Genomic DNA, 26,952 nt, shown 5'->3' with positions numbered 1-26,952 from the left:
AGCATATCCAAAATTAACTTTAATTAATTTCGGATTACATGTGACACGACCATTATCTAATTAATTAAACATAAAATTAACCAATAATTTCAAAACAAACATAATCTAATACCGAAATTGAAATTGATTATATGATTTTTAGTTATATAATTTTAAAAGAAATGATCTCTATCCTTATCCTAAGGCAAATTATGTTACAATTCTTAGACTATAATATGATAAGATCATTTTCTTTTTTTGGATTATGACTTTATCGTGCGTACTGCCAAATTAATTATGACCTGATCATGATAATCTTTATAATTAGATTTTGTTAAATTAATTAATTATCTTGGCTTTTAATTTTAGAAACCTTATCTCTATAGCTAGCAACAACGATCATCGACTTCCCATTAATTATATAATGATTTTTGTCAACGTTGAAAATGACACAATATATTTATAAATATTTAATTTTCCCAGTATCAACCACTAGCTAATTATGTCTTTTATTAATTTCGTTTCAAAAATATGCTAATCGGTCATTCCCAATTTATATCGGTCATTCCCAAGTTCTCACTATCTCATAGCATGCACGTCATAACCTAGCTCTAAATATATTAAATACATACATACATACATACATACATAAAAATATACATACTTTATGTATATATATATATATATATATATAACCTAAAGGGTCCAAAATAAAACAATATATCATATCCAATTGACAAGTTGATCTTGACCAATTAATCTCGAATAATAAAGAAAGGAGAAGAAGAATATAGATACTTTCTGCGTATTAATTTCTTGAAAAATATAGAAGATAAATATTCTGTTTTTGATTCTTCAAAGATTTGGAAGGAATTATATATATATATATATTATATACATGCATGTAAATCTATAATCTTGATGGTATAATGGTATCTTCTTCTTTGATTTTGTTTGAGGAGAGGAAAAAAAAAAAATGTGGAAGACACTTGAGAATTACGACTAAGAGTCAGCTGTTTGGTGCAAGCAGGCATATCCCCATAGCGCCAACTTGTTCCCAATGACCTTATCCATTTTATACAACCTTTACCCTATTCATCCCAGCAGCTAAGAAGCTTCCTCCAAACTCTCTCTCTCTTTTCTATATGTATAATATATACATATGTATGTATCTGTCTTTTTCTATCACGTGATCAACCCATCAATTTACCTATTCAAGCAACTAATACTTTACAGTATCCTGTTCCGCACATTGTAGGTTGTGCCGACATTGGGAAAATTTTAATTTGATCACCACTTCTGTTTTGATGTTCTGTAGCAATAGCATCTAAATTTTTTTAATTCATTCTCTCATAATTTATAATTATATAAAAATAAAGAAAATTAATTAATTAATTAGTTTGACTGATACGTAAATTATGAAATTTTAATTTTTGATTAATTATGTTAATATCCATTATTTAATTAAGAATTGCTAGATAGTTAAGTGGACCATCTTTTTAAAAGGCAAACAAATTTAGTGATAAGGATCAGGATCGAATGGTAAGAAAAGTTCAGGAAATATATCAACATCAACTCAAACCCTCTTTCTCTTATCAACAGTACGTCATAATTTGATGTCATTCTATTTTTATAAAATTTTTAATTTAATTCTTTCTATTAACATTTATTATTTATAATAGTTAATTTAAATATCATGTGTCAAATAAAATTTAATATGATATTTAAAAATTAAAAAAAATATCTTATTCAAATTGGTTCATAAATTAAAAAAAAATTATTATAAATAAATAAACTCATTCTAAATAGATTTAGTGTGTAACTCATTAATGAGGAAATTTTTTAAAAAGTCTAAAAATTAATTTGACCTAATTTTAAAACAGGAACTAATTTGAACAAATTATAAAAAAAAAAAAAAAAAAAAAAGGTACGAAAACCGAATTATAATTTTAACAAAATAAATAAATGGTCAAAAATATTATGTTGGTAATGTTAGGACACGTGGCAAGAAGGGGTTGGGTTTGAGTAAATGTCCACTTGGATGAGAAGTATGCACCCACGTGGCGAAGGACATGCACAGGGCACATGGGCAAGATAAAGATCGGAAGAAGAAAAAGCACTTTAAACCGTCCTTTGAAGGCTATAAATAGGCGAGACCAGTGGCCATAATACCTCCATGTCTGCGCATCTTCTGATCTTCACGTGCCTCGCCTTCTCTTTTTCTTCTTTTTGGCTGCGGTACATGCATATGCCTTCTGTCTACCTCCTCAGTAGACTTTCTTGATCTCTGAAAATCTTATCCACTCCTCTACCGGCGGTTTATACCTGTCCTTATTCTTGGTACTGCTGCCAGAGTTACTGGTTACTCCCCTTTGACACAAATATACCTATATATATAGTTATCTGTACACACAAACACACAGAGGTCGAGGGTAGGAAGTAAGAGTTAGTTTTGTTCGTTGGTTGACAAAGAAAGCTGATTTTTAAATTGGCTGATTGATCATATACACTTAAGTTGAATATTTGATGGAGAACAAAAAGCACTTGGCTTCTTATTCTTCTTCTTCTTCTTCAGCTTCTGCTTCTCTGGATCAGCTTTTTGGTCCCAGGGATTCCTCTTCATCATCCTCTTCTTCTTCAGGGATTTTTGGATCCATCTTCCCACCACCTTCAACGGTACGCTTTATATCCTAGTTGTTATGTGTGTGTGTGTGTGTGTGATATGTGGGCATGATATAGAAAAGGACTCGGCCTGTGTTACTTTTTTACGTTATCTCAAATTCTTAGCCCTTACATTTCCTCTTTTCTTAATAAGGTGCTGGGAAGAAAGCAGGATTTTCCTAGTCAAGTTGGGAATGCCAGATATAGAACTCCAGGTCTGCCATCTTTTTCCTTTTTTATTCCTCTAATATACATATATCTATATATTTACAATACATATATATATATGTTAGCTGGGTGTTTTGCATGAATCTCCTACTAGAACTTTTTGTGCATGGGTCTTTTTCAGAAGGGAATAAGAAAGGTGAAAGCAGCAAGAGGAGCTCTGTATATCATAATGAAACAGCAGAACCTTGCTATTTTAGCTCATCAATTTACTACGGAGGTCAGGAAAATTATTCTCCAAGAACCACTGCTGATTCTCATCATATTGTAAGTTCTATTCCTGCCAGTTATGACTCTGCTTTTAAGTTTATAAACCACTTGCTAACTATAAGCTAAAATGACCAAACAAACGCCATAATAGCTTTTCTTGGATTGATTGCAGCTTTTGACTTGAAAGATCATTTGACCTTTAAAAGAAAAACCAAACCAAACATCCAGTAATTTGCAGTAAATTACCAAGATGACCAACTGGATTTTTGTCCATTTTGGTTGTTTATTTTTAGTTACAAAATTAATAATTAAGGATCAATGAATCTGATTTCATCAGTACAAGAGAGATGAAGGAGATGATGATGCAAATGGCAGCAATCCAAACAGTGCTTCAAGAGGAAATTGGTGGCAGGGTATGCGGATATTTTTATAAATATTAATAATATGTTTCCAATACTTATAGCTCAAGAATTAAGCCTATGCTTATATTCTCTATTGCAGGTTCGCTTTACTACTAACCGCTTGCCTCCATATAATGCCTACTTAACTATCCATATAGTAAGGTACTTCAGTTTTTAAATCTAAAACCTACTTTGATCATTGTAGAATTTTATGCTAATTAACATGACAAGAAAATATCCCTTTGAGACATTTCGAATTTTATGCTAATTACAATACATATTTTATTTGAAATTTTGATTATTCTATCATATAGGTGACTGAAAATGGCGTTTGTTGACTATGTTGCAGGAAGAGTGACTCTATTGCTATATAAATAAGAGGCGATAGATATATGTATATTTAGTAGAGTATAATACAAGCAGCTAGGACTTGCGCGATCATGTTGGGTTCTTTTGTACGAGCAGCTAGTCAACTTGTACAAAGACCATGTCACTAAACTAAGACTATATGATATTTTTTTGATGACCTCATGGGTATGTCAGGTTTGAACCCTCACCCCCTCTGGGTGGAGAGGTGAGGAGATAACCAAGTCACATAGGTGGGCTGGTTAACTAAGTAACTAAGACTATATAATGTGTATGATGAGTTTATATGTATAACTAAAGCTAGATTCTTGTATTTTCAAGTTGTTTTTTGCAGTGTAGATGTACTATGTTTCTGGGGTTTTAGCTACAAAGCATATTCTATACTCTGGTATTCTCAGTTTTTCTTAGGTAAACACATTTTGCGCTTATGTCTTGTACTTTTTATTCAAAACTGGATCCGGGACAGGCAAAAACGAGGATATAAACAGCACGATGCCTAAATTTATCGAGTTACCATCCATAGGTGCACACAAATATGTAGAGGGGAGTTTTTGATAGAACACAAATCATCGGCAGATAATCATCTTGCGTAACAAATATATAACTAATGTAATTGTCTTCTTGTAAAAACTAGAAGAAAAAGAAGTGACCAAACAAACTTATGCTCATTTTCTAGTCTACAACTAATAATGAAAAGTATATGCATTCTTAATTATTACTTATTACAATATTCACTCGCTTGCAGCATCGGTACTGATTAAAAGTATAGGTCTAAAGCATAGATCTAGATCGTAAACTATCATTTTGAGATTCAAGAGTTTTTCTTTCATGCTTTCAAATCCATTTTGAACGTCTGACAATTTCTCTTTTGATTGCAAAGTTAAAAAGTAGCGATGAACAACAATGTTATTTTTGTTAATGTATATGGCAAGAAGCTTCATACTGCTAGACAGTTACAGACCTTGCTACAACATTGCAGAATCAGCCCACTGATACTGCTGATGATAGCAACCAGAAGCTCCATGGACTCAAGGTAACACGTAAGCTGCACAACAGAAAATCTAAAAAGTTGAGATGCAAAAGACGTTTACAGAAGAAAACCAAATTATAAAAAGAAAAAAATGGATAATGAGAATATACCTCCACACTTGTAACCAGTGGGATGATCAACTAATTTGCAACATTTGGAAATGGTCACTGCGACGTCTGGCTTAATTCCGTAATTCCTAGCTGTATTAGAAAGCATAACAGCATCAAGACAGCTTGGATTTTGGCCAATTTTCTTCACCTGTTAGCAGCAACTGTCTGAAACTGGAGCTCTCTTATCCTGTGCTGCAATTGCACAAGGAGCCAGCTTCCATGCTTCTCTGTCTCGGGAAACCTTACTGCATTCACCAGCTCCACCGACTCCTTTTGACCCAGAAATTCCAAGAATGAGAAAAGCACTAGAAAGCAAACAGACTTCTTGGGAACTTCCATTTTCTTCAATTCAGTGCACAAATATTTCATAAGTTTCACAGTTTATAATCAAACAGACAGCTCAAAAGGTGTCTGCATGTATAGCTAGAAGCCACGGTGGAGGTAGGACTAGAGGGAAAAACCGTTTTTGTTTATTGCATCACCCACTCCTCCAAACATGGAACTTGGGATTACCAGCTATTTTTAACCCAAAGGCAGCTAGTGCTTGCTCAAGTCTTTGCTATCTTTCACAATTTATTTATACTTGAAGAGGCAGAGAAGGATTTTTAAGGAGAAGCTGACAAATCGGTAGTGGACAGAGCCATACTCACGTTCAATTTAACAAGTCACGCAAACCACCTTCTTTCACCAATTGAGTTTTTTTTTTTTTTTTTTTTTTTTGAAGTATCAGATAAATTTTATAGGGGCAAAATAAGAACTAGCTTCAAAGAAATCAAGATTAGTCAATATTGTCCATCCAAACATTGTGTTTTCCTTCATCAGAAAAAACAAATCATGTCTTCAGCTTGACATAAAATGCTCGATTCGAGTCTCTAAGCAAGAAGTTGTTTTCAATTTTCTAAGGTTGTCAGCTAGGAATTGTCAGAAACAGAAAAAAGGAGCAAGAAACCAAGATATTAGAAAGATTCCCTCTTCCTCATTTCAATTCTGATAAGAAAATAGAATTAGATCACGATCCATTCGTCATCCACTTGGACCCAGATCCTTAAGCAATAAAATCTTTACCCACATGCAGATAAAAATCTACCCAACTTAATTCTACCCAACTGAGCTCACCTCCCTTACCTGTATTCTAGTTTAAGTATCAAACCACATTCCCATCCAACACCAAGCACTAAATAAATTTTCTTTTCTATCTTTCCCTTCAAGTCTCAGTTTCCACGCCGCCCAATCAAAGAACAATACCAAAATTAAACCCCAATCACTTCCCAAACAGTGAAATCCATTCATACCAACAGCCCAAATTTGATTCTCAAATCTTATACACACAAACAAACCACTTGCCTTGATCTCTACCCCCCAAAAATATTCCAACACAATTTCTCATACCCACCTAAAGAAATTCATCCTTTCAATGCCAAAACGTTCCAAGGTCCAGCATCATCTTAATCAATGATCTCACTAAATCCCATCAAATATCAAATTAACACGAGTTAAATTCCCAAATTCCTAAGTAGAAAATATTCATTCAAGATCTCACCCATATGAATTGATCATTAGCCATATACTTCTTCATGTTATGAAGAAGAAAACACACATACATACATACAGCCAGATATATATAACAAGCAGAAGACTCTAATCTTACTGTAATCTCGACTTAATCATACAACAAAGTAGAACGTTATCCTGTTAAACCAAAACTTCAGCGAGTAAAAGCATAAATAACGAGACAAACATGGATCAAAAGCGCAAGAGGGACCAAAATCACAAGTGGCACGACAGCAGCAAACGTATGCCCGCTCCCACAAGATAAAGTTCCGAGCTTGACCTGAACCACATTGATCAAAGCCAGCATCAAAAACAAGCACCCAGCAACCGAACCCACGCCCGAAACCAATAACCCGACCCGGAGCATCGTTTTGTTGATATAGTGGGCGATGTGGTCGAAATGCGGGTGGGAAGCGCGAAAGGACGAAGAAGAAGAAGAGTGCGACGTCGTTTTGGATAGGCGGACGGCCTGCTTGAGAGCCATGGCGATGAGGCTGGAGAAGAGGAAGGAAGCAAAGGAGTAAACATGGAAGGCGACGAGGTCCTCGGCGACGGAGGGTTCCGGTTGGCACGCGGTGTTGACGATTAGATCGTTGTTAGGATCCCGCATGTTCATCGCCAGGCCGATGAAGACGGCCAAGGTGAAAAGTGAGTTGGTGTGGACGATCCCGTCGAGCGTGGTAACGTGAAGGCTCGTCGTCATTTCGGTACTCCCGATAGATCAGACAGTCGATAAGTTAAGAGATGAGAGGAGATCAGACGGTAGAGAGGCGTGGGCGCATCAGATTGGTCGCATTGTTGCTGGCATCTACTTAATTACCGTAAACAACTCTCTTACCATTAACAACACTAGAAAACTGAAAAGCGAAAGCGAAACTCAAAGCATCATTTTTAAAATAAATAAGGAAAAGAGAGGTGAAACCGTAAAACCAATGTTTATGGGGGGGTCTTTTTTAATTCAAAAATATTTTAAGAATTTTTAAAATAAAAATCCCTGAAAGGAAAATCCCCGTTGCCAGGAATCGAACCCGGCGTGATGAGCGGACACAGTCACCACTGCACGACGACGACTGTCGGTCATAAGGGGTTCTAAATTCAATAGTTCATAATTCAAGATAGAAGAATCCGTTAATCACTACTCATTTAATGATTTTGGCTAAACTAATCAAATAGCCAACTCTTTATAATTTAAATTGATGACAAGAATACTTAATGATTCAGTTTAAGCATACTTTTTTACTGAAATCACAAGTGTTGCATAAAACAAAACTGTATACATAAATTTGTGAGTGTGAGCCCAATTCAGTGCAATGCTCTTCAATTTTGGAGCTGGATTTTTCATGCCTCTGGTTTGACGTCTTCCTCCACTGGTTGCTGTCCTTCTAGTTGATTTCTCTTGGAATTCAAGCGTCAGTTTTTGCTGTTGTTATATGCCCGTACAATGTTCCCAAGTTCTCCAATTTTTAAGCTTTAGGATTCGCTCATCAGATCCTTGCCACTTAGCGTGCCTTTCAAGCCTCAATCCAGTTGCTTTGTCCAATCAAAGGATTCCCAGTCCCAAGCAAAAATAGCGACAGCCTGTTTTTCTCCTCGATAGATTCATGTCTTTGATGGTGATATATACCTCCACTCAATTGCCTAACGTGCCTCTAATGACATTGAGACCACAGCTATTCTCAAACTATTTCTCATCATCAATCACATGAACAAACCCCCCCCCCCCATGGGAAATCTTTGGGAATTGGATGACGCAATCCTTTCTGATTTATATCAATAAGCTTCTCTGAATCATGCTGGCTCCACTGGTCTTCAGCTTCATCAATTGCCTGAAACAAAACTCTTTCAGAAATTTGGACAACAACAAAACCTACAATAAAACTCTAATACATATTCACCATTTACTTGAACATGGTTAAATGTAGTTAACAGAAATTAGTGATCTCGAGAATCACAGTGGAGATTTCATTAGTGTTAAACAACAAACGTGCCATCTGCTGTCAAAGGATAAAGCCAAAGAGCATTTGTCTTTAACATGAGCTCAAACTTTAACATTCTTCTTTCTTATCTTCCAAGAAACTTTTATGACGAAAACTTTCTAGTTTGCGCAGTAATCTATGATACTTTAACAGTGTGATGCTTCCACGGTAATTTTCTAACATTTCATAGCAATCGAGAAACGTTGTTTAGTAATTACTTTTGTACTGTAATACATAGTAAATTACTAACGTTAGAAAATTTGTGATGGTAAGATGACTCAAGGCACCACAGTAGAACCTTTATCGCAAAATTTAGTTTTTCCTTTTGTACTGAGTATACCAAGATCTGGAGTTATCAGAAACTGAGTCCTAGTCATTTAACTGTATTATAAACATGTGTCAGGACCTGGGAATGCAATGGATATAATTTCTATTATCCTGCTTGGTTTTTCTATTACTAAAATAATTGTAGAAGCATATCCAGTACAAGGACAAATGGATCGTCAGCTCTCATTTTACCTGGTACCTATTCTATTATTTTTTGTTTTATTCTCTCTAGTACTGCTCTGTATAGTACCCAGATTAGTAAAAGAATCATTAAGAAAATATGTAACAAGACCCATATTTTCCTCTCTAATATTATTATTCTTCTTCTATCTTTTCAGCTCTCCTCTTTTCTTCTTCTACTGATATCTCTTTTATGCCTTCTCCAGCCCAAAGATCTCCTCAAAAACTAAATCAAAATCTGTTTCCCAGAACCAGTCCCTGACAATATATCACACACGAGTCATCTATCTTGCATAACTTCGTTAGTTCACTATTTCTTATTTAGAAAACACTCCTTATGTATGTATGGATGCGTATCCCTCTGTAGATCCACCCCAAGTAAAAGAACTGACTAGTTAATCCACAAAAGAACGAAGAAAGTGCCAACAATACCAGTTTCAGTACTAATATCAATAACTTGTGCTAAAACACAATTTTAATCCCTGGAAAATATAATTCATGCTCATAATGCGCAGAAATTTGCAATACCTGCGACCTGTCCATGCCAAAACTAACAATGTACATACAAATAAAATGGAAACTACCTGATAATCTCCATCTTCCAATCCTTTAAGACAAAAAAATGCATATTCCAACTTATCATAACAAGCAACGGAGAAAAGATGAAAATAGAACATAGAATTCTACTAAACCCGAAAATAACATGTCCCAATTACCATATATCAGGCGATTGATTCAGCAAAGTTACCATATCAAATCCTACAAGACTAATCTGTGATAAGAACAACAGAAAAATTATGACCTTAAAGAGTGTGAGGGAAGAATGTTGCCCTAAAGATTTTAGGGATTTTAGTTGCAGAAAAAGGGAGAAAAGACCACATATTCGGGTTTTAGGGCTTTCTTTTGTTTTTAGAGAAGGTTTTGGGGACTTTGGGCTTTGACTTTGTGAGGAAGAACAGAAACGGGAAACTGGAGAAATCCGGCTGGAGAACTAAAAAAGGACATTTTATTTGTTGGGAAGAGCAGGCGTAGAAAACTCGAGGAATTTATTATGGAGAAATCTCAAAAAGAGACGTTCGCCGCTGCCGGGGATCGAACCCGGGTCGCCCGCGTGACAGGCGGGAATACTCACCACTATACTACAACGACCGCGTTGTTTGAGCGGCTATCCTTTTAATATTTGAAAATAGCCATTCAATCTCACCTTTGCCGTAATAATAAAATTTTAGTGCAGTTCAGGTTTAGAACCGAGTTTTGTCAACTCCAAACTTGATCTGCTAGGAGTAGGCCCAAATCTCACGAACCTGGAGCAAATTCATTTTTTTTTTTTTTTCATCTTTTAGACCTTGTAGAATTTGTCGATTATTCTAATGGAATCCAACCAATTATCAAAATATAATAATAATTATGATGAACAAATATTTATATATATATATATATATATGTAGATATATATCACTTTGGGTTCGAAAGAATTTAGAAGGTTAAGCATGAACTCAAGTCTTTTTTTTTTTTTAATGCTTTTATCAATTCAACCTTATTTTAATAACTATTTTCCTGTTATGATTCAAATGTTTTAGACTATGCAATTTTACAATTTGATTTTCAAAATGCTCCATATTTTGCAATTATCTTTCAGGTTTCACTAATTTTATTTTGCAGTTTAATTGTTCTTTGGTTTCACCAACTATACTTCGTAATTTGATTATTGTTACAATTCTCGCTTAATTCTTGTAACGCCCCTTTTTATCTTTTGAACTTTTTTGGAGCAAATATTCCATCAATCTCATTTTGCATTTGTTTTTCTGGCTTCGCCAATCATAGTTTGCAGGTTACTTGGTTTAATTCTTAAAAGGCCTCATCTTTCTCTATTCCATCTCTATTTTGCAATTAGTTTTCTGGTTTCACCAAAACCTTTTTTTGACAAGGAAAAGCTTAAATTTCAAAACAAGACAACGAAAGAACAAACAATTTACTTTCTATAATATTCCATCTCTCAGCTTCATTCACACACAAGAAAACCTAACAGAAAAAGATTAAACCAAATAACCCAGAAAAAAAATTCAATACTTTTTAACTCGTACAACTTTAGTGAGTGGGAAAATCTCTAAACATTCTCAAGTCACAATGTATCTTGGAAAGCTTTGCCTCACCATTGTCCCATTTTGGTGGCTCAACGAGTCCTTTTGCTGACTTAAATGCTCTTTGTTGTTTGAGGCTGAAGATGAGCTGTCAGCAGGATTGCCACAGATCCTTGGTCTTGCGTCTACGCCAAGATAATTCGTCAAGACTCTCTTCACCCCCAATCCGCGTCGATGAGGCTTGTCAATGTTGTTCTTGGAGGAGAGAAAAGGAGTTCTTTCTCTTTCTCCCCTTGCAGGACTGACAAGTGAAGCTGGAGAAAAACCGGGTGTGGAGAAAGTTGTTTTGTATGGAGTGCCTGAGACAGACACTGAGTATGGAATTGAAACCTTCTTGTGAGCAATTACACTTACTGTAGGAACCGGTGATAGTTTATCCGAATGTTTGGTTAAGTCGTCCACGTATAATAAATCATCAATTCGAGCTACGATACTGTATGCCAAGCTTTCTAATACTCTTGAGTAACTCTCCAGAATGGACTTCCCGATATCCTGCAAGGTTCAAAATCATATGAGACATATGTGGGTAAGGATCCCTAATACAAAACATGTCTCGAAAAGAAACCTGAACCTTGTTGCATTGGATCTTGCTGATATCCAAAGTGGTTTGTGTTAGAGTAGGGAACTGCTGCTTCAAGCAAAGCAAGAGGCTTTCAGCTCTTTCTGCTAGCAATTCCCTTTTATCTCCATCAACCATTAGGTCCTTGACCATCCCCCATGATGATTTTGCAGTAGAACGACTTGGATTAACCGGAGGCTTCGAGTGAGCTCTCCTGCGCCATACATATATCGAGGCTTCCACACGATTTGCTATCTCTAAAGCAACATGCTCAGATGACAGGTCAAGGCAATCAAGCAGGCACTCTGCTGAGAATTGATCTGATGTGATGTACCTGTAAATAAGGTCTCCAAGGCAAGACCTCCCATTCTGCAACCACATCGATCAAGAATTCACCATCAAACCATCCCTTGCATAATCATCACACCAACATTAAAATTATTGCGTTAAGGTTGAATTTCAAACCTTCGGAAGAGATTCCAAATATGATTCCGGAACCTCCATTTCTGCCAAGGAACTACTGTTGATGGCCATTGCAGCTTTCAATATTTGATTTGAGCATTCACGTGTGTGATTCAACTGTTTTCTTGAATCTTCACCGAGGCCACCGGGAGGTACACGAGGGACCGGTAGCCACCACTTCTCCTCCTGCCGCTGAATTGTTTTGCAGAAAGAGGCAGAGCCATCAGACTCTGGTGCTACAATCCCTTGATCAACATACCAAAACTCAGTATTTGTGAAACTATCCAACACTTCCTGTCATACATTAAAACAGTCTTGCAGTTCATAATCATTTCTCAGAAGAAACCATTAAAAGCATTGAACAAGAGAGGTTAATTCTTACAAGAAGCATGCTGTCTAGTTTACGCAGAGCTGGGAGATTGATGAAAATATCTGATCTTGGCCGGCAAGCCATCACCTGAAAATTGCAGAAAGGGATAAACAACAAACCAATTGCCCAATCACACACTTCTTCACCAGGTTTTCTTAATTCTTTTTGCCAAATGACATTAATAAACAAGAATGATTACAATTTTTTCTTTTCTGGAGCTAGAATTCGAAATACCTCGAGCTTGCTTCCATCAGGAAAAGTTTGCCAAGAGGGAATCAATTCAACAATGTGATCACTAACACAAAGAAGCCACTCCATTTCTCTTTGCCACATAGATTTCTTCTCTTCAGGTAAAGGCTCTAATCTCCATAGTTGCCCAAAAATTGTAGCTACAAACGTATATATACAGTATAGGCACAAAAGTTAAATTGATAACAAGCAACATAATTAGATTAAACAAGAATTCCAAATAGAAAACAAGATAAAAAAAAAAAGGAAAAAGAGGGGAAAAAAAGGAAAGACTACATACCACAGAGATTGGTTATGGCATTAGATATAGCCAAAGCTGAGCAAACGCCTTTACCAGACCCTGACATATCTTCTCCAAGTAGCAACTTTGAAAATCTCTCCTTCATCATTTCAATCTCTATTCAAATTCAAAAAAAAGAAGAACCCAAAGAAAGATTAAGTAAAGAAGGTTTAAATTTCAAATTAATGGGTTTTAAGTTTAAAATTCGCTAATCAGGAATTAGAAACAAAAAATAAGACAATTGATGAATTTTGAAAGTCATTTTTTTCTCTTCTTTAGTTTATTAAACAAAGATCAAACAGTATTCTCAGTCACTTTGAAGCCGTAATATTCAAAAATCCCGTCTTTTCCCCCGTTTTCCCACCAACCAAACAGAGCTAGGAAAGGTAAAACAGGAAAAACAAGAGAGAGAGAGAGAGAGAGAGAGAGAAAACTAACCTGAAATCTTTGAACCCATCTTCTTAAACTTGGACTCGTCCACCAAATTAGTAGTAACTTTCTTCTCATCTCCGTTTCTATTCTCAACCGAGGTCTTCGGCAACTCAGCTTTCCTTATCGGCCAACCCAAAAGCGGAGGGGAACAGGACTTCATCACTGCGTCCTTACTTTCCTCTCCGCCAATCGACGCGCTAGAACTACTCTTCCTGGAGTCGTTCACCAACTCACCACTTTTCTTCTCATCAAACCCATTCTTTCTCTTTTGAAGCCCCGCACTGCTCTTCCCCAAATTTTCCATTTTTCAACACCCTTTGCTTAAAAAAGAAATTTCCTTATTTGAAAACCCAAAGCAGAAATTAGGCTCTGCTCTACGAGCTCACATCAGACCCACCTCATTGAAAACTCACTGCTCTTGGCGTGGTTTCTTCTGTTCATCATTCTCTCTGTTAGAATAAATTTTATATTTTGAAGAGTGATGGGAAACTGCTCCTGCCAACGTCTCTCTTCCTCTCTCTCTCTCTCTCTCTCTCTCTCTCTCTCTCTCTTTCACTTTCAGTTCTCTGAGTAAAGACTACGTTCAAATTAATGATAAAATAATCCGGGTGAGGGGAATAGATTTAACGCCGTGTATTTACCTTTTTACCCTTTAATTTAGTTTCCTTAAATGTAAGAATTTAATTAGCAGTCTATGATAAACATTTTATTACCCTATTTTTACCTTACATTATAAAAAATATATATATACAGTCATAATAAGAATCTCTACTTTCCAAATTGCTCGTATCTCAACAAAAGTAGAGACAATTTTTTAATTAATGATTAATTAACGGCTAATCTAACAGAAATAATAATTATTTTTTGTTTCTGCATTATAAAATATAAGGTTCTTTTCAAGTTGCTTCCTTGTACGTTAAAACTTTATTTATCATAAAGCAATAATCAATGGTAATAAATTTATTGTTGTTTAAGTTTGGTGATTATCGGATATATAGAGTTGCATGTGCTGCTTTTAAGTCCAATTTAATTACCAGTTGGAAATCTTGCAGCATTTTCTCTTTCACTTTGCCTGTCCATACACACACATATATACATTTACAAGTCAATCAGTGCTCATAAAATTTACAATTTTTCTATAAAATAAAAAGATATACTAATGTTGGGTTCTCGTGCAAATTTCAACACGAGTTTATAGTTGTGATTTCTATTTATTCTATTAATATCTCAATTGGTCATTTAGTAGCCATAATTATACTTAATGGGTGGTTAGCAAAGTAGCGGCATCAATATAATTCAATTTTATTTTTACTATGTCTATACTTAAATAAATGTTTATCTTTTAAATTTATTTACATAAGCTTCCAACTGAAAAAACTATGTTAATATTATCTATATATTTTGTCATGGGTTGTCGATGTGATTAATTTTATATTCAAATAGATAATATATTTTTGAAAATTATTCTCATATAATAAAAAAAAATAATATGCAAAATTAAGCATAAATGAATTCATATGCATTTATTACAAATTTTATGTATATGTTGCGCGGCAACTTATCAATCATTTCATTATTTTTATCTGTAAATATTTTAAAAATAAAAATTGTGATAAGTTTGTATGCACTTTATATTATATTTTACATTAACAAATATTTTGTCCTATTAGTTAAATTTATAATTTTTTTTACGCATTTAAGTAAAATATTTTATAATTATACTCCTACTTTTTATTATTTCCCAATCATATAATTTTATGTGATATATATTAAGTTTGATTAATAAGCTAAACTTGATTAACATATATATTTTTTAATAAAAAAATTATAAAAATTTATAAGCTTGATTATAATTTACATTTTTTTAAAAAAAGGGAAAAGGTTAAAATAGTAAATTTATTGGAGGGGTTTGAATTGAATGGGCAAAGAAGAGACGAAGTGGTTTTTGGCAATTCTCTAATCATTTTCTGGTTTGGTTGTTGCTTGAAAAAAGAGCCCCCTAAAAAACCCTTTAATGCCAGAATTTTGGTGAAAAGTGGAAATACCTAAAACCTAAATTCTCATTTTTCAATTATAAATAAATAAATAAATATATATGCAAGACTAAAAAAAGTATTTAATATTAAAAATATTAAAATTTGCAATATTCCAACTTAAAAAAATGAATATTTTATGTAATTCAATTTTTATTATCAGTTATTTAATAAAAAATGATTAATTTATTTATTATAATAAAAATATCATAATTTAAGCCGTTACATAAACAACCTTTATTTGTAATATAATTTTTTAATTTTTTTTTTAAAAAATAGAGCGGAAAAAGTCGAGCAACAACGGCTAGCAGCAAACTCTGGTTTGACATTTAGATTCTAAAGAAAGAACTCCAAAATACAAAGCAATGCTTTAAAAATAATTACCCTTTTTTTTATTTTTATATTTTCCATTAATTCTTGACTTTTTATGTGGGCGTTGTGGTAACTTTATCTGACTTACTTCATCTTTTTTACTCCTTCTGTCCCCCGCCTTTTTAACTTTCAACATCTTGGGGTTTAAATTGTTACCCAAATATTTACTCTTTTTAAGGGACTATTTCATTTGCCTATTACCCCGATTCATCATTTAATTTCGTAATTTTTAAATAAAATATATATAATTTAAATATATTAAGTGAAAATAATGAACTAAAATGTACAAAAATGATTAGATATGTAGTCTTTATAGTTTGATTTTGAAAACATATTAAATATTTAGATGGTATAGATTTGAATTCGAATTTTAGTTGGGAGTATTTTGTAGATCCAAAAAAGTCAACATCTATGAGTTACTCCTTTTTGTCGATTTCCACGTGAAAGAATTTCAAATAACTCCCCTTTTTTTGAAATCAAATGCACAACCCGGCCCACTCAAAAAATGGGCTGGGCTTTCTGACACTTGTATTGCTTCCTTCTTTTTTTTTTTTTTAAAAAAAATGTAATTATTAGGATAAAATAACTAGTCAAACATGTATTTCTCAAAAAGTCAAAAAAAAAAACCCAACAGTCAACACGTATGACCAGATGTCACGTGACTACAATCTCATCAACCGTCTCTGTCATGGGCCGGGCTTCTTGCAAAATATCATCTATTTCCAAATTCCAGAAATTTTTACCGATTAAATTAATCACGTGATGAATGATTTTACTTCAACATGATACAAAAGGTTTATTAAATTTACATTATTTTAATTCTTCTATTTTTCTTTTGTCTTACTAATAGGAACAAACCCAATAAATCATCATCTAAATAAAATACAAATCCATCAAATAATAATATTTTAAAAATATTAATATTTACGATAATCAATTATTGAACTCGCTTATGTTGTGATTTATATTAAAAGCGGTAGCCCCATTTAAATTCTAATAATTACGATCCGCGTTAAAATATAATTAATTTTATTTTTGCGTGTTATAAATAAAAAATAATTAATCAAAAATGGAGGCCGCTAAACAAAAAGGGGTGATTAGGGGAGGGGGGAGGGGAGAGAGAGAGAGAGAGAGAGAGAGAGAGAGAGAGAATCAGAGCAACTGTTTGGCTTTCTCTTCGCTCCCCTCTCCTTCTCGGACAAGCGTCTTTCTCTCCCTCGTCGAAACCCAAAAATATTCTCCTTTTCCTTTTCAAGTTAAAAAGGTATCTTTTCTCTATATTTTCTTTCCATACATACACAAAAATAACACGAAGCTTCTTAATTACTACAAGTTTTGTTGAAGGAAGTTTTTTTTTTTTTTTTTTTTTTTCTGGTTTCGTGTTCTGTTAGATGTTCGGAATTTGTTTTTATTAGCTGAACTTTGATACTTATAGATTAATTACTAATATATATTTTTATTTAATGGATTGATTATTAGTTGATGAATATGATATATGCTTGATTAATTTTGAGTTAATCTTTGATTAATTTTGTGTTTGAAGGGGAAAACCTGGATTAATTTGTTGAATCTGTATTGTGGTGGAGGACTCAAATTAAATTTGATCATTTTTTGTATAATCATTTGGAGGTGATTTTGTTTGTTGTAGAACATGAGTTCTAGTAGGCATTGTTTGGATGATGACAGGAATTTGATTGATGAAACAATTGATTTGAGTGTTATCTGTTTCAGTTTGATTTTGTCGTGTTTTCTTCTCTGTAATCCAATGATCGTCTTAACTGGTTGATAATTGTGTACTTCTGAGATTAGTGTTTGGGGTTTAGTCCAAGAATGGTCAAACTTGGTGCTTGACATGTTCCAGTGGTAGAACAAGAAGGCAGATAGCATTACCCGTCTGAGATCCGTTACCATTGCATGTTTGGTTGATAGCTCTATGAGGACATTTAACCTCAGTGATTGATACTCTCAAACATTCTTGCATTTCAACCTTTTATGTCAGAAATCTTATTAGTTGTCTGGTTAAAGATTGGATCAGGTGCAAGCATAGTACTCAGTTCATTTAAGAGGACTGGTAGAGGAGTCCGATTGAGCAAATTACTGGCGGGACTGTGTTCAATGAGTGGATTTGGCTATCGTGGAGCATTCAATGGTTAACCGGGTCACTGATGTGGCCTTTATATTTCCTGTTAAACAAGATTCTTAAAACAGAAGAAGTGGAACCTCATGGATCAGATTTGGATCATGCAGGCATTTTAGAACGCTGCCCATCTGACCAGCCGTCAACCAGTGGAAAATCTCGGGGTGCAGGATTGCCTTGCCCGTACATGGTTGAAGTGAGTAGATGCTAATTTTTATTGGGCAAGTCACTAATTTAGTTATTGAACTATAGGCTATTTTGCAATTCAATTTCAATTTTTTAGGTGATTTCTCTGAGAAAATTTTGCACAGCAATAGCAAAAGATCTTACTGTCTTGTATAAAAAATAATTTAAGTAAGCTAATACTTCTATGTAGGACCGGAATTAGACAAAAAAAATTTTAAAAAAAGTCATTGCATACCTTTTTTTTCCTCTAATGTTTGTTATTATCATTTACATGACTCAAGTAGAATAAATTAATGGTTATTTAAGTTTATTGAGGTTTAATCTTTAATTGTGATAATTTTTTAACTTGATCGAATACAAAATGAGAAAACAAAAAAAAAATTGTCATTTTCTGTCAAAATGTTTACAATTATAAAGAGAAGCACAATTTAAAATAATTCTGTAAATTTAAGTACCAAATTGTAATAAAAAGATTTTCGTGAATTAATTGTGACATAAAAAATATTTTAGAGTCTAAAATGATAATTCACCTATTTTTATGTTGCTTCCTCTTGTTACAATTTCATTTTTTGTGTAGTTTCTTTTCTGGTATATGTATGAAGTTAACTTGTTTTGCTGCTTATAGGTTCCACATATTAACCAGCTATGCTCTTGGGATTGTGGCCTTGCTTGTGTTTTGATGGTTCTAAGAACAATGGGAATTGATGATTGCAATATCCAGGACTTGGCAGATCTATGTGGGACAACCAGGTTCAGTCTTCTCTGCTGAGTTGAATCATCTATTCATTTAGATTGTTTTCTTTTGAAACCTGATTATTGAATAATCTAGTTTATGATAATGTAACAATGTTAACGTTGGAGTTTAATTAAAATTAAAATGCTATGACTTCTTTTTGAGCAACCCTGTCTTTCTGATCCTAGGAAATTTATGTTAAAACAAATCAGATTTGGCGCTAGATTGGCTGACAGATTAACTTATTTTCATGATTCATGAAATTCTAAAACCTTGGCAGTATTTGTTTCTTATATTGATCAGTATCTTGTTATCAGTCCTAACTTTTTCACAAGTTAGATGCGGGAGTATCTTTTAAGCTGCCGGTCTATATTTATTGGATGGTGAACTTTTGCATGCAGAAGACAGATTAGAGACACATTTAATACAAGCTATATAACAGGTCTTTGATTATTCTCATTCTTGCCATCCTGTTTGCAGCATTTGGACTGTTGATCTGGCATATTTACTGCAGAAGTTTTCTGTTAGATTTTCCTATTTCACCATAACATTTGGAGCAAACCCAAATTACTCTGTTGAGACATTTTACAAGGTGATTTTGACATATAGATGGAAATGTTTGCTCCTTTTTTTTTTTCTTTTGAGAGTTCTCTTGTTATATAAAGTTATAACTCACTTATCAGTTTGTTCCAGCAATTCAGATTTCTAGGTGGCTGTTTCTCGGATAATATTTTTTAACTTTTCTTTTAATGTATGTATATGCAAAAGAAACATATATAACATGATACTTACTCTCTAAACCCCCGAATGGGGTCATATTAAAGTTAGATGTCAAAATAATAATGTGCCTAGGAATATATTTTTTCAAATAAAAAGTATAAATGTATATTAGTATAAGCACCAAGGGGTGGAATTCATGTACAGTTATTTACAGTTCAGTCCTCCGCACAAAACAGGACTCTTAAGAGTCTCACAAAACACTTACTTCAAAAAGAGTCTCACAAAACACATGAGGATGGCTCATCAACAAAAATCCTAGGATCCTAAACTATCTGTTTTTAAGAACATCAAAACTCTTTACATCATCAATGCCATCAAACGCCCTTCTATTCATTTCCTCCCAAATAGTCCAAATAAGTGTAAGCCGAATCAGATCAGCAAAGATACATCTGTCTTTAAGGTATTCCCAAGCCCATAACTCTTCCTTAACCGAACCCACTGTTACTCAACTTATCCCAATCGAATTATACACCATGGTCCATAACAAGTACACCATAGGGCACCACAATAAAAGATGATTGCAGCTCTCCTCTACCTGCTTGCAGATATAGCATGCATTAACCAGAACCAATTTCCTCCTCCTCAATTTATCAATTTTTAGAATGCAGTCTCTACTAACCTCCCACACAAAGAAATTTGAGGTTGAATTTTGACCTTCCATATTGTTTATACGGGAAGGGATCAATATTATCCGCACTCTGTAAGAGCCCATTGTACCAAATTTTCCTGTGAAAGACCCACTTTTCGGGAGCGTCCATCGAGGTATATCATTATTGTTACCAGGGGATGCAAGTGATAAAGCTCTCATCAGCTTCTCATACTCATTTATCTCTTAATCATTCAGGTTTCTTAACACCAAACACCTGCCACACCCCACCCCTATCAGCCTCCCTCACAAACAGTCACAGACCCCCACTCCCTTATTTTGGGCAATATCATAAATCTGCGGAAATTGATCTTTAAGCAAGCCACCTTCTACCCATTGATCTTCCCAAAATCTGATTATGTTGCCCCTTCCCACATTCCAGCGAGTATATCTCAAGAAACTCTCCTTACCATCCTCGATCTTTTTCCATAAACTTTTATTATGAGAGTGCATGGCCCCACAGATGAGCCAACCTCTCTCCTCCAATCCAAATTTTGAAGTAATGACTCTTTTCCAGAAAGCATTCTCCTCATTCATGAATCACCACAACCATTTCCCTTGTGACGCTGCATTCATTTCAATCATCGACCAGATGCCCAACCCATCATGGGACATAGGTTTCTTCAATTCATTCCAAGCAACCAGATGAAAATTTCTTTTATATTCCACATCTCCCCATAGAAATCTGCATTGCATTGACTCCTATTTACTTGCAACACTGCTTGGGATGGTTAAAATAGACAAGTAATAAATAGGTAGATTGCACAAAGTGCTCATTACAAGAGTGAGTCTTCCACCTTTTGACAGTAAGCTCTTTTTCCACCAGCAAGTCTCTGTTCAAATCTATTAATCACTGGTTCCCAAGTCTTGGAGTCCTTGTAATTAGCTCCCAAAGGCATGCCCAGGTATTTGATGGACAACTTAGTCACATTACACCACAGAACTCTAGCCAGTCCCTCCTGGTCCTTTGCCCCTACAAGTCTGACAAGTTCTAATTTTGTTAGGTTGATGTTAAGCCTTAAGACCACCTGAATACCCATCAGAACACATCTTATACTCAATAACGCTTTCTTCTCAGGTTCACAGAATAACAACACATCATCAGTGAAAAAAAAGTGTGTCACCTCCTCTCTAACATCCCCCTTGCCCACGCTCAAGTCCTGGAACAGATTATGTTCTCTTACTTTCACTAACATTCTGTTGAGAGCTTCCATTTCCACAATAAAGAGAAATGGGGATAACGGATCCTCTTGTCTTAGGCCTCTAGAAGTCCGGAAAAAGGTAGAGGTCCCCAATTGATCAAAACAGCATAGGAAGTCGTTGTAATGCATGCTTTAATCTATCTTCTCCATTGTCTCCAAAGCCTAATCTCATAAGCATGTAGTCAACAAAAGCCCAATTAACATGATCGTAGACTTTTTCCATGTCAAGTTTACATAGCACCCCTTTCCTTTTCTTGTTTAACCGATTGTCAACAATTTCATTGACAATCGGGGTTGCATCTAAAATTTGTCTGCCACCCACAAAAGCATGTTGTGATTCACCAATAATAATATTGTCCAAAACCTTAGCAAAGTTATGTGCCTAGGAATATTAATGTCTGACTTTCATCACCGAAACTGTTACATCATTTTAAACTGTCAGATTTCCTCCCTTAGGGAGTTCATACTAAAGTTAGATGTTAAAATAATAATGTGCTTAGGAATGTCAATTTCTGGCTATCCTCGCCAGGATCATTACATTATTTTAGACTTTATACTATTAGCGATTATAACCAATGTTCACAATAATCTCTAGGGGACTGCTAGTTTTATCTTAGCCACAACGGGATGAGTTGTTGTAACCTTAATGGTTAAATTTTTGAACTTCTCAAGAATTAGTTAATTGTTCCGTTCATGATATTTAGGTTAGTTATAGTTTGTGAATGTTTTATGAACATTTTTCATGATACTTGATGTTAACAGTTGTTGATGAAGTTAATCTAAATATTCGGCAGGAGCAATTGCCAACTGATCTGGTCCGAGTTGATATGCTATTCCAAAAAGCACTAGAAGCTGGAATAAATATCCAGGTATAATCCATTAATTGAAATATGGATTCTTTCTGCTATTTGTTCTTTTATTCCCGATAACGAAGATGTTTTTTATTTGCCACATTCAATTTCTACAAACTTATTTCTAGATAGAGATTCACAAAATTATTGTCTAAAGAAATTTGATGCTTTCATTACTTTAAAACAGGTTTTCCTCTTCCAGATTTGTAATAACTGTTTTAAGGCTTCCTTGAAAATTAAAATGTAAGGTATTTGGAGTAATATTCTTAAATGTGTTGAACGTTTTGGGAGCTTTATGTCAAAACACTGCAGATAAATTTATGTTAGTATATGCCAAGTTTGGTTCTTTCTTGATCTTTTGGTTTCATGCGCGATCTTTTCCTTACTATGGTTTGGAATTAGTCAATAAACAAAATCTTCCTACAGTGCAGGTCAATTAACGCAAAAGAAATTTCTCAATTGATTTTGTCAGGGAATTATATTGCTATTGTGCTAGTTGACCAGTACAAATTGAGGTAAAGTTAGTTTTTAGTTTTTATCTTCGTTTTGTTTTTATTTACTGGTATAGTCTTCAAGCTTTGGTGTAACTGAATTCAAAATTGAGAGAGAATTTGAATTGAGAAAGAATTTGAATCCAAAATTGGATCTGTCTTTCCTTCCTACCATGAGCCATTTATATAGGCACAGAAGGCGCACCTTTCAGTTAGGCGCATCCTTTTGGTTATAACCGAATTAAGCCAAAAACCTTGCTGTGACTGAGAAACAAAATTGTCCACTTCACTCCACCTATTTATACTTTTACCTTTCTTCCTACTGTACACTTTCAGTGACTTTCTTACACCTGACTTTTTATTTTTCGGGGAGCACCCATAAACATTCATATATTTTCAGTATTTCTAAACACATCGGCATTTTGTTTTGCTGAAAGTACCCTCATCGTATCTCCTCTTTATTAATTTCCCTTGCTTTGTTAGTCTTTGGCCCATGCACATAAATTTTGACGTTTGGCTCCTTCCTACACTAGGATTATTAATATGTAAACAATCAAGAATTTACTAATTTTTTTATTTCAAAAAAACAAAAATTACTAATTTTTAGTTCTTGTGCAAACTTTATTTTTGCAGTCATTCTTGGGTGGAAGATCTTATTCTCTCAAGCTTTCAGGGCAGCAACTCAGGCTACACTGGTGAGAAGTGGCACTCTCCAATGTTTTTTGTGATTCTTTAATACAAAATGGAATTACTACAAGTTGACAATTTACTCAGAATGTTTTAGTGGAAGCAAATGTCAATTGCCCTTTTTACTCAAGGGACTTATTTTTGGTTGACAAAATCAGCTACTTTCTTTGTTGAATGCTACGGGGGGAATTTGTGATACTTTTTTACTGTATATATCTGTTATTTATAGATAGATGGTTATCTGTATATATCTGTTATTTATAGGTAGAAGGTTGGACATCCTGAAGCTCATATGTTACAGTTCAACTAATTTGTGTTGTTTTAATTATTTTCCCTATCAAATTTGAGTGCTTTCAATCCTTATGCTTAAAGCTGGCAAGTACTTTTTTTCTCTCGCTGCCATATTTCATAATTCTAAGTTCTTTATGCTCTGCAAATATGACTTCAATAGCAGACTTTTAATATTACCATTAAGTATTTAAGTCTTCTTTTCCTTTTCCAGTGCCTACATCTAGGGTTCTCTGTCATAATGTTTGCTATTTCCTTACAAATAATGTCCTTAAGTTTGTTTGTTTGAGCTACTTATGTATTACTAACTAGATATGATGTTCCTGTTAGGTCACTATGTGGTGATATGTGGCTATGATGCCGGGGCAGATGAGTTTGAGATTAGAGATCCTGCCAGTTCTAGGTACCTATTGATGTCATTTGATCAATAACATCAGTAGTTTCCGTTATTTATCTTCATCAAAAGCATGGGAAGAAACTTGGAAAATCTGTCAATACCGAGAGGAGTGTAGAAGTTATGGTTTGTTCTGTCAATATATAAAGGAAAATGATGTGATCAAATATTTTGAGCCATGGGGAAATATTCAGAATGTATTATTTATGTTTTCCTGGGTATTTGGGATTGCTACGAAGAAGTCAAACCAGATGGAACCATCCTATTGGGTAGCAGGAAACACATTAGTATTTGAACTAGTTGGCTTGGATAAAATTCAATTTGCCTTTATTTTTAACTGTCAATAATATATTTTTAAGAATTTATGAAGTGATAAAAATTTTATGCAGGAAACATGAGAGAGTCTCATCAAAATGCCTCGAAGAGGCACGCAAATCATTTGGGACTGACGAGGACCTACTACTGGTAATTTTACTTACCTCGCAGAAGATTTTTTTTCTTTTGAACTTTCACCAGAATACTCGTTCTCTATATGACAAAGCGATGCAACTCAATATGTGCAACATTTTAACTGTATAAATAATTCGTCCCTATTTTTCTGCCAATGCTCATAGTTTTCCTCTGCTTAATGAGTAGTATCATCTGGCTTATCCAAAATAATGCTCTTGACAGTAACTATTTCTAATCTTAAGACGCCAATAGTTATTCTTGAGCCCTGATTCTTGAGGGGCCAAATGCTGAGTACTTGGAAAATGCCACATCATTTTTAGTTCCGGGAATGCAATTCATGCATTTGGTTTTTGTTGATATTCTGGGATCTGAATGCTAGAAATTTTGTTGTTTATCCCTGTGCAAATTGAATGGAAAAAGCAATTTTCTTTGGTTCATGTGCATTTAACCACCAGCACCTCGCTAGGTGGTTAGTTCCAGCCACCTCCATGTGAGATGGTCTGTGTTTAAACTGTTTAAACTTAGGTTTGGGCTAATTTTACGTTTAAAAAAAATCTGCATTTTGAAGTCAATGTCCTGTTCATTGTTTTGTCTGTATGCTTGCGTGGCATGGGAACCTCTTAAATTGGCTTTTATCAACGAGGCCATTATTAGATGGAAGAAATTGCTTCCTAGAAACATAACTCTTATGTTTCATTTGTCTCAGATATATTTTATTCTTATTTTATTCATAGATTATAATTATTTGATATAGAAAATTTAGTTATCATTTATATATTTATATATTTGATATGTAATTAAATATTTTTTCTTGTATCTCTTATTTGACAATAATAAATTTATATTGCTATTGCAAAAAAAAATAGATAGAAGAAAATTGAACTAATTTAGAAAAAGAATGCTACTTTTTATTTATATTTTGTTCTCCTGTCTATAGAACATACCTGGAATTTGAAAGAAACTCTTATGACTTGATATTTCATGCAGATATCATTAGGGAAGATTGAGAAACAGAACAAGTCAACGTGTCTATAGCAATCTATGAGAGCTTTTTTCTTGCTCATACTTTGCACATAGTACAAAGTTGTGTATACTGCGTGAACCTAAATGGTAGTGGTAGTTAGTATTTCCTTCCAACACCGGCTAATGCGTCAGACTCTTGACGGGGATAATTACTCATTTGTGTATAATAGGTTTTCATCTATCTAATCCCTTTTTTCTGAAATTGTAAATTTTCTCCAAATATGTGTTTATTGTTGTACCATCATGAGTGGATTACCCTCTTTTTTCCATGCTCTCTGTGTATTTCTTTCCTTGATACGAGTGTGAAAGTTTCAGTGGGGATAAAGTACTTCATCTCTTCAATGATTCATATTCTTAATTTTGTTGAGAAAATTTATCATCTTATTATTAAAGTTAGTGTAAATTTTTAATATTTATTCTAAACATAAAGTTAGATGATATAATATTGGAATCTAATATTTCTATTCTAAGAGTAATAATTAGTTGCTTTAATATTATCTTTTAAATTTTTTTTTATATTTAAATATTGATTAATTAAATAATTGATACATTTATTTTTTTACAAGATATTGTTTCTTTAAGTTAAATTATATTTTTATGTTTTCTTATTTAAAAATTATTTATATAATATCGTGATTGATATATGTGTACTACTTATTTTGATAAAAATATTAATTTTTTATTTAAAATATATACGTATAATTATTTTGTTTGTTGTATAGGTGTGTGAGATTATTAAATTGGTCCATGGAGTTTATTTATAATTTTAATAAAATTATAATTACAATAGATATTGTAAATTAAAAATTATTTAAATAATCATTGACTATAACAGATGTTCTAATATAATTAGAACACGTAATTTAATTGAAATTATATTTAAATAGTTTGAATTGTGATTACCATCCTTTTAAATATTATTTGTTTATTTTTAGAATTTATTTTTTTTTAAAAAAAAAAAGTTAAAATTTACATATTAGAAAACTACAATTGATAAAGTTTTAAAAATAAGATTTAGTTTATGTTTAGAATAAATTTCAATTTTTTATTAAAACTATTAAACATATATATACAACTTTGTTAATTTTATATAATTTAATTATACATTAACATATGTATTCATCATTGAGTAAAGGTAAACCATGTTATTCAATACATACTATTCAGAAA

General features: G+C 33.6%; 4 protein-coding genes and 1 non-coding gene across 9 annotated transcripts; 2 read left to right on the top strand and 3 right to left on the bottom strand.

Annotated features, from left to right (window-relative positions):
- Window positions 1–2,146: 2,146 nt before the first annotated feature.
- Window positions 2,147–4,225, top strand: LOC110819198 (cell wall RBR3-like protein). 3 transcript variants are annotated; one of them, XR_002540630.2, is made up of 6 exons: window positions 2,147–2,655; window positions 2,795–2,855; window positions 2,990–3,132; window positions 3,248–3,488; window positions 3,577–3,638; window positions 3,826–4,225. XR_002540630.2 is itself a non-coding variant. In XM_022048313.2 (6 exons), exons 1-5 carry the CDS (start codon window positions 2,506–2,508, stop codon window positions 3,591–3,593), a joined length of 447 nt encoding a protein of 148 aa, XP_021904005.1. In that variant the 5' UTR covers window positions 2,148–2,505; the 3' UTR covers window positions 3,594–3,638; window positions 3,826–4,225. The 3 variants fall into 3 exon arrangements, 2 of the variants coding, with proteins under 2 accessions (XP_021904005.1, XP_021904006.1); XM_022048313.2 differs by having other exon boundaries at window positions 2,148–2,655; window positions 3,413–3,488; XM_022048314.2 differs by having other exon boundaries at window positions 2,148–2,655; window positions 3,413–3,488; window positions 3,791–4,225.
- A 460-nt stretch (window positions 4,226–4,685) lies between these two features.
- Window positions 4,686–7,441, bottom strand: MEE60 (maternal effect embryo arrest 60). The gene is made up of 3 exons (XM_088212858.1): window positions 6,721–7,441; window positions 4,983–5,252; window positions 4,686–4,887 (listed from the first exon to the last, which is right to left on the bottom strand). Exons 1-2 carry the CDS (start codon window positions 7,234–7,236, stop codon window positions 5,127–5,129), a joined length of 642 nt encoding a protein of 213 aa, XP_088068984.1. The 5' UTR covers window positions 7,237–7,441; the 3' UTR covers window positions 4,686–4,887; window positions 4,983–5,126.
- Window positions 7,442–10,093: 2,652 nt separating this feature from the next.
- TRNAD-GUC (transfer RNA aspartic acid (anticodon GUC)) lies at window positions 10,094–10,165 on the bottom strand. Its single transcript has one exon. It is a non-coding gene; the product is annotated as a tRNA-Asp (tRNA).
- Window positions 10,166–10,974: 809 nt separating this feature from the next.
- ROPGEF5 (ROP guanine nucleotide exchange factor 5) lies at window positions 10,975–14,061 on the bottom strand. Its single transcript, XM_022048308.2, has 7 exons — window positions 13,516–14,061; window positions 13,078–13,194; window positions 12,783–12,937; window positions 12,561–12,635; window positions 12,182–12,472; window positions 11,729–12,085; window positions 10,975–11,649 (listed from the first exon to the last, which is right to left on the bottom strand). The coding sequence occupies exons 1-7, from the start codon at window positions 13,811–13,813 to the stop codon at window positions 11,134–11,136; spliced, it is 1,809 nt and encodes a 602-aa protein (XP_021904000.1). The 5' UTR covers window positions 13,814–14,061; the 3' UTR covers window positions 10,975–11,133.
- A 2,938-nt stretch (window positions 14,062–16,999) lies between these two features.
- Window positions 17,000–26,051, top strand: GC1 (guanylyl cyclase 1). Of its 3 annotated transcripts, XM_022048311.2 has the most exons (11): window positions 17,000–17,178; window positions 17,940–18,063; window positions 18,162–18,247; window positions 18,863–18,987; window positions 19,451–19,562; window positions 22,393–22,467; window positions 22,876–22,964; window positions 23,574–23,635; window positions 24,246–24,318; window positions 24,699–24,774; window positions 25,747–26,051. In XM_022048311.2, the coding sequence occupies exons 2-11, from the start codon at window positions 18,030–18,032 to the stop codon at window positions 25,792–25,794; spliced, it is 780 nt and encodes a 259-aa protein (XP_021904003.1). In that variant the 5' UTR covers window positions 17,000–17,178; window positions 17,940–18,029; the 3' UTR covers window positions 25,795–26,051. The 3 variants fall into 3 exon arrangements, with proteins under 3 accessions (XP_021904003.1, XP_021904002.1, XP_088068983.1); XM_022048310.2 differs by having other exon boundaries at window positions 17,940–18,247; XM_088212857.1 differs by lacking the exon at window positions 24,246–24,318 and having other exon boundaries at window positions 17,940–18,247.
- Window positions 26,052–26,952: the final 901 nt, after the last annotated feature.

The sequence above is a fragment of the Carica papaya genome, chromosome 2 (genome assembly GCF_054855325.1).
Source record: "Carica papaya isolate Zhongbai chromosome 2, ASM5485532v1, whole genome shotgun sequence".
Classification (NCBI taxonomy): domain Eukaryota; kingdom Viridiplantae; phylum Streptophyta; class Magnoliopsida; order Brassicales; family Caricaceae; genus Carica; species Carica papaya.
Note: the sequence above shows the minus strand (reverse complement) of the source record. Positions and strands in the feature narration are given on the sequence as shown.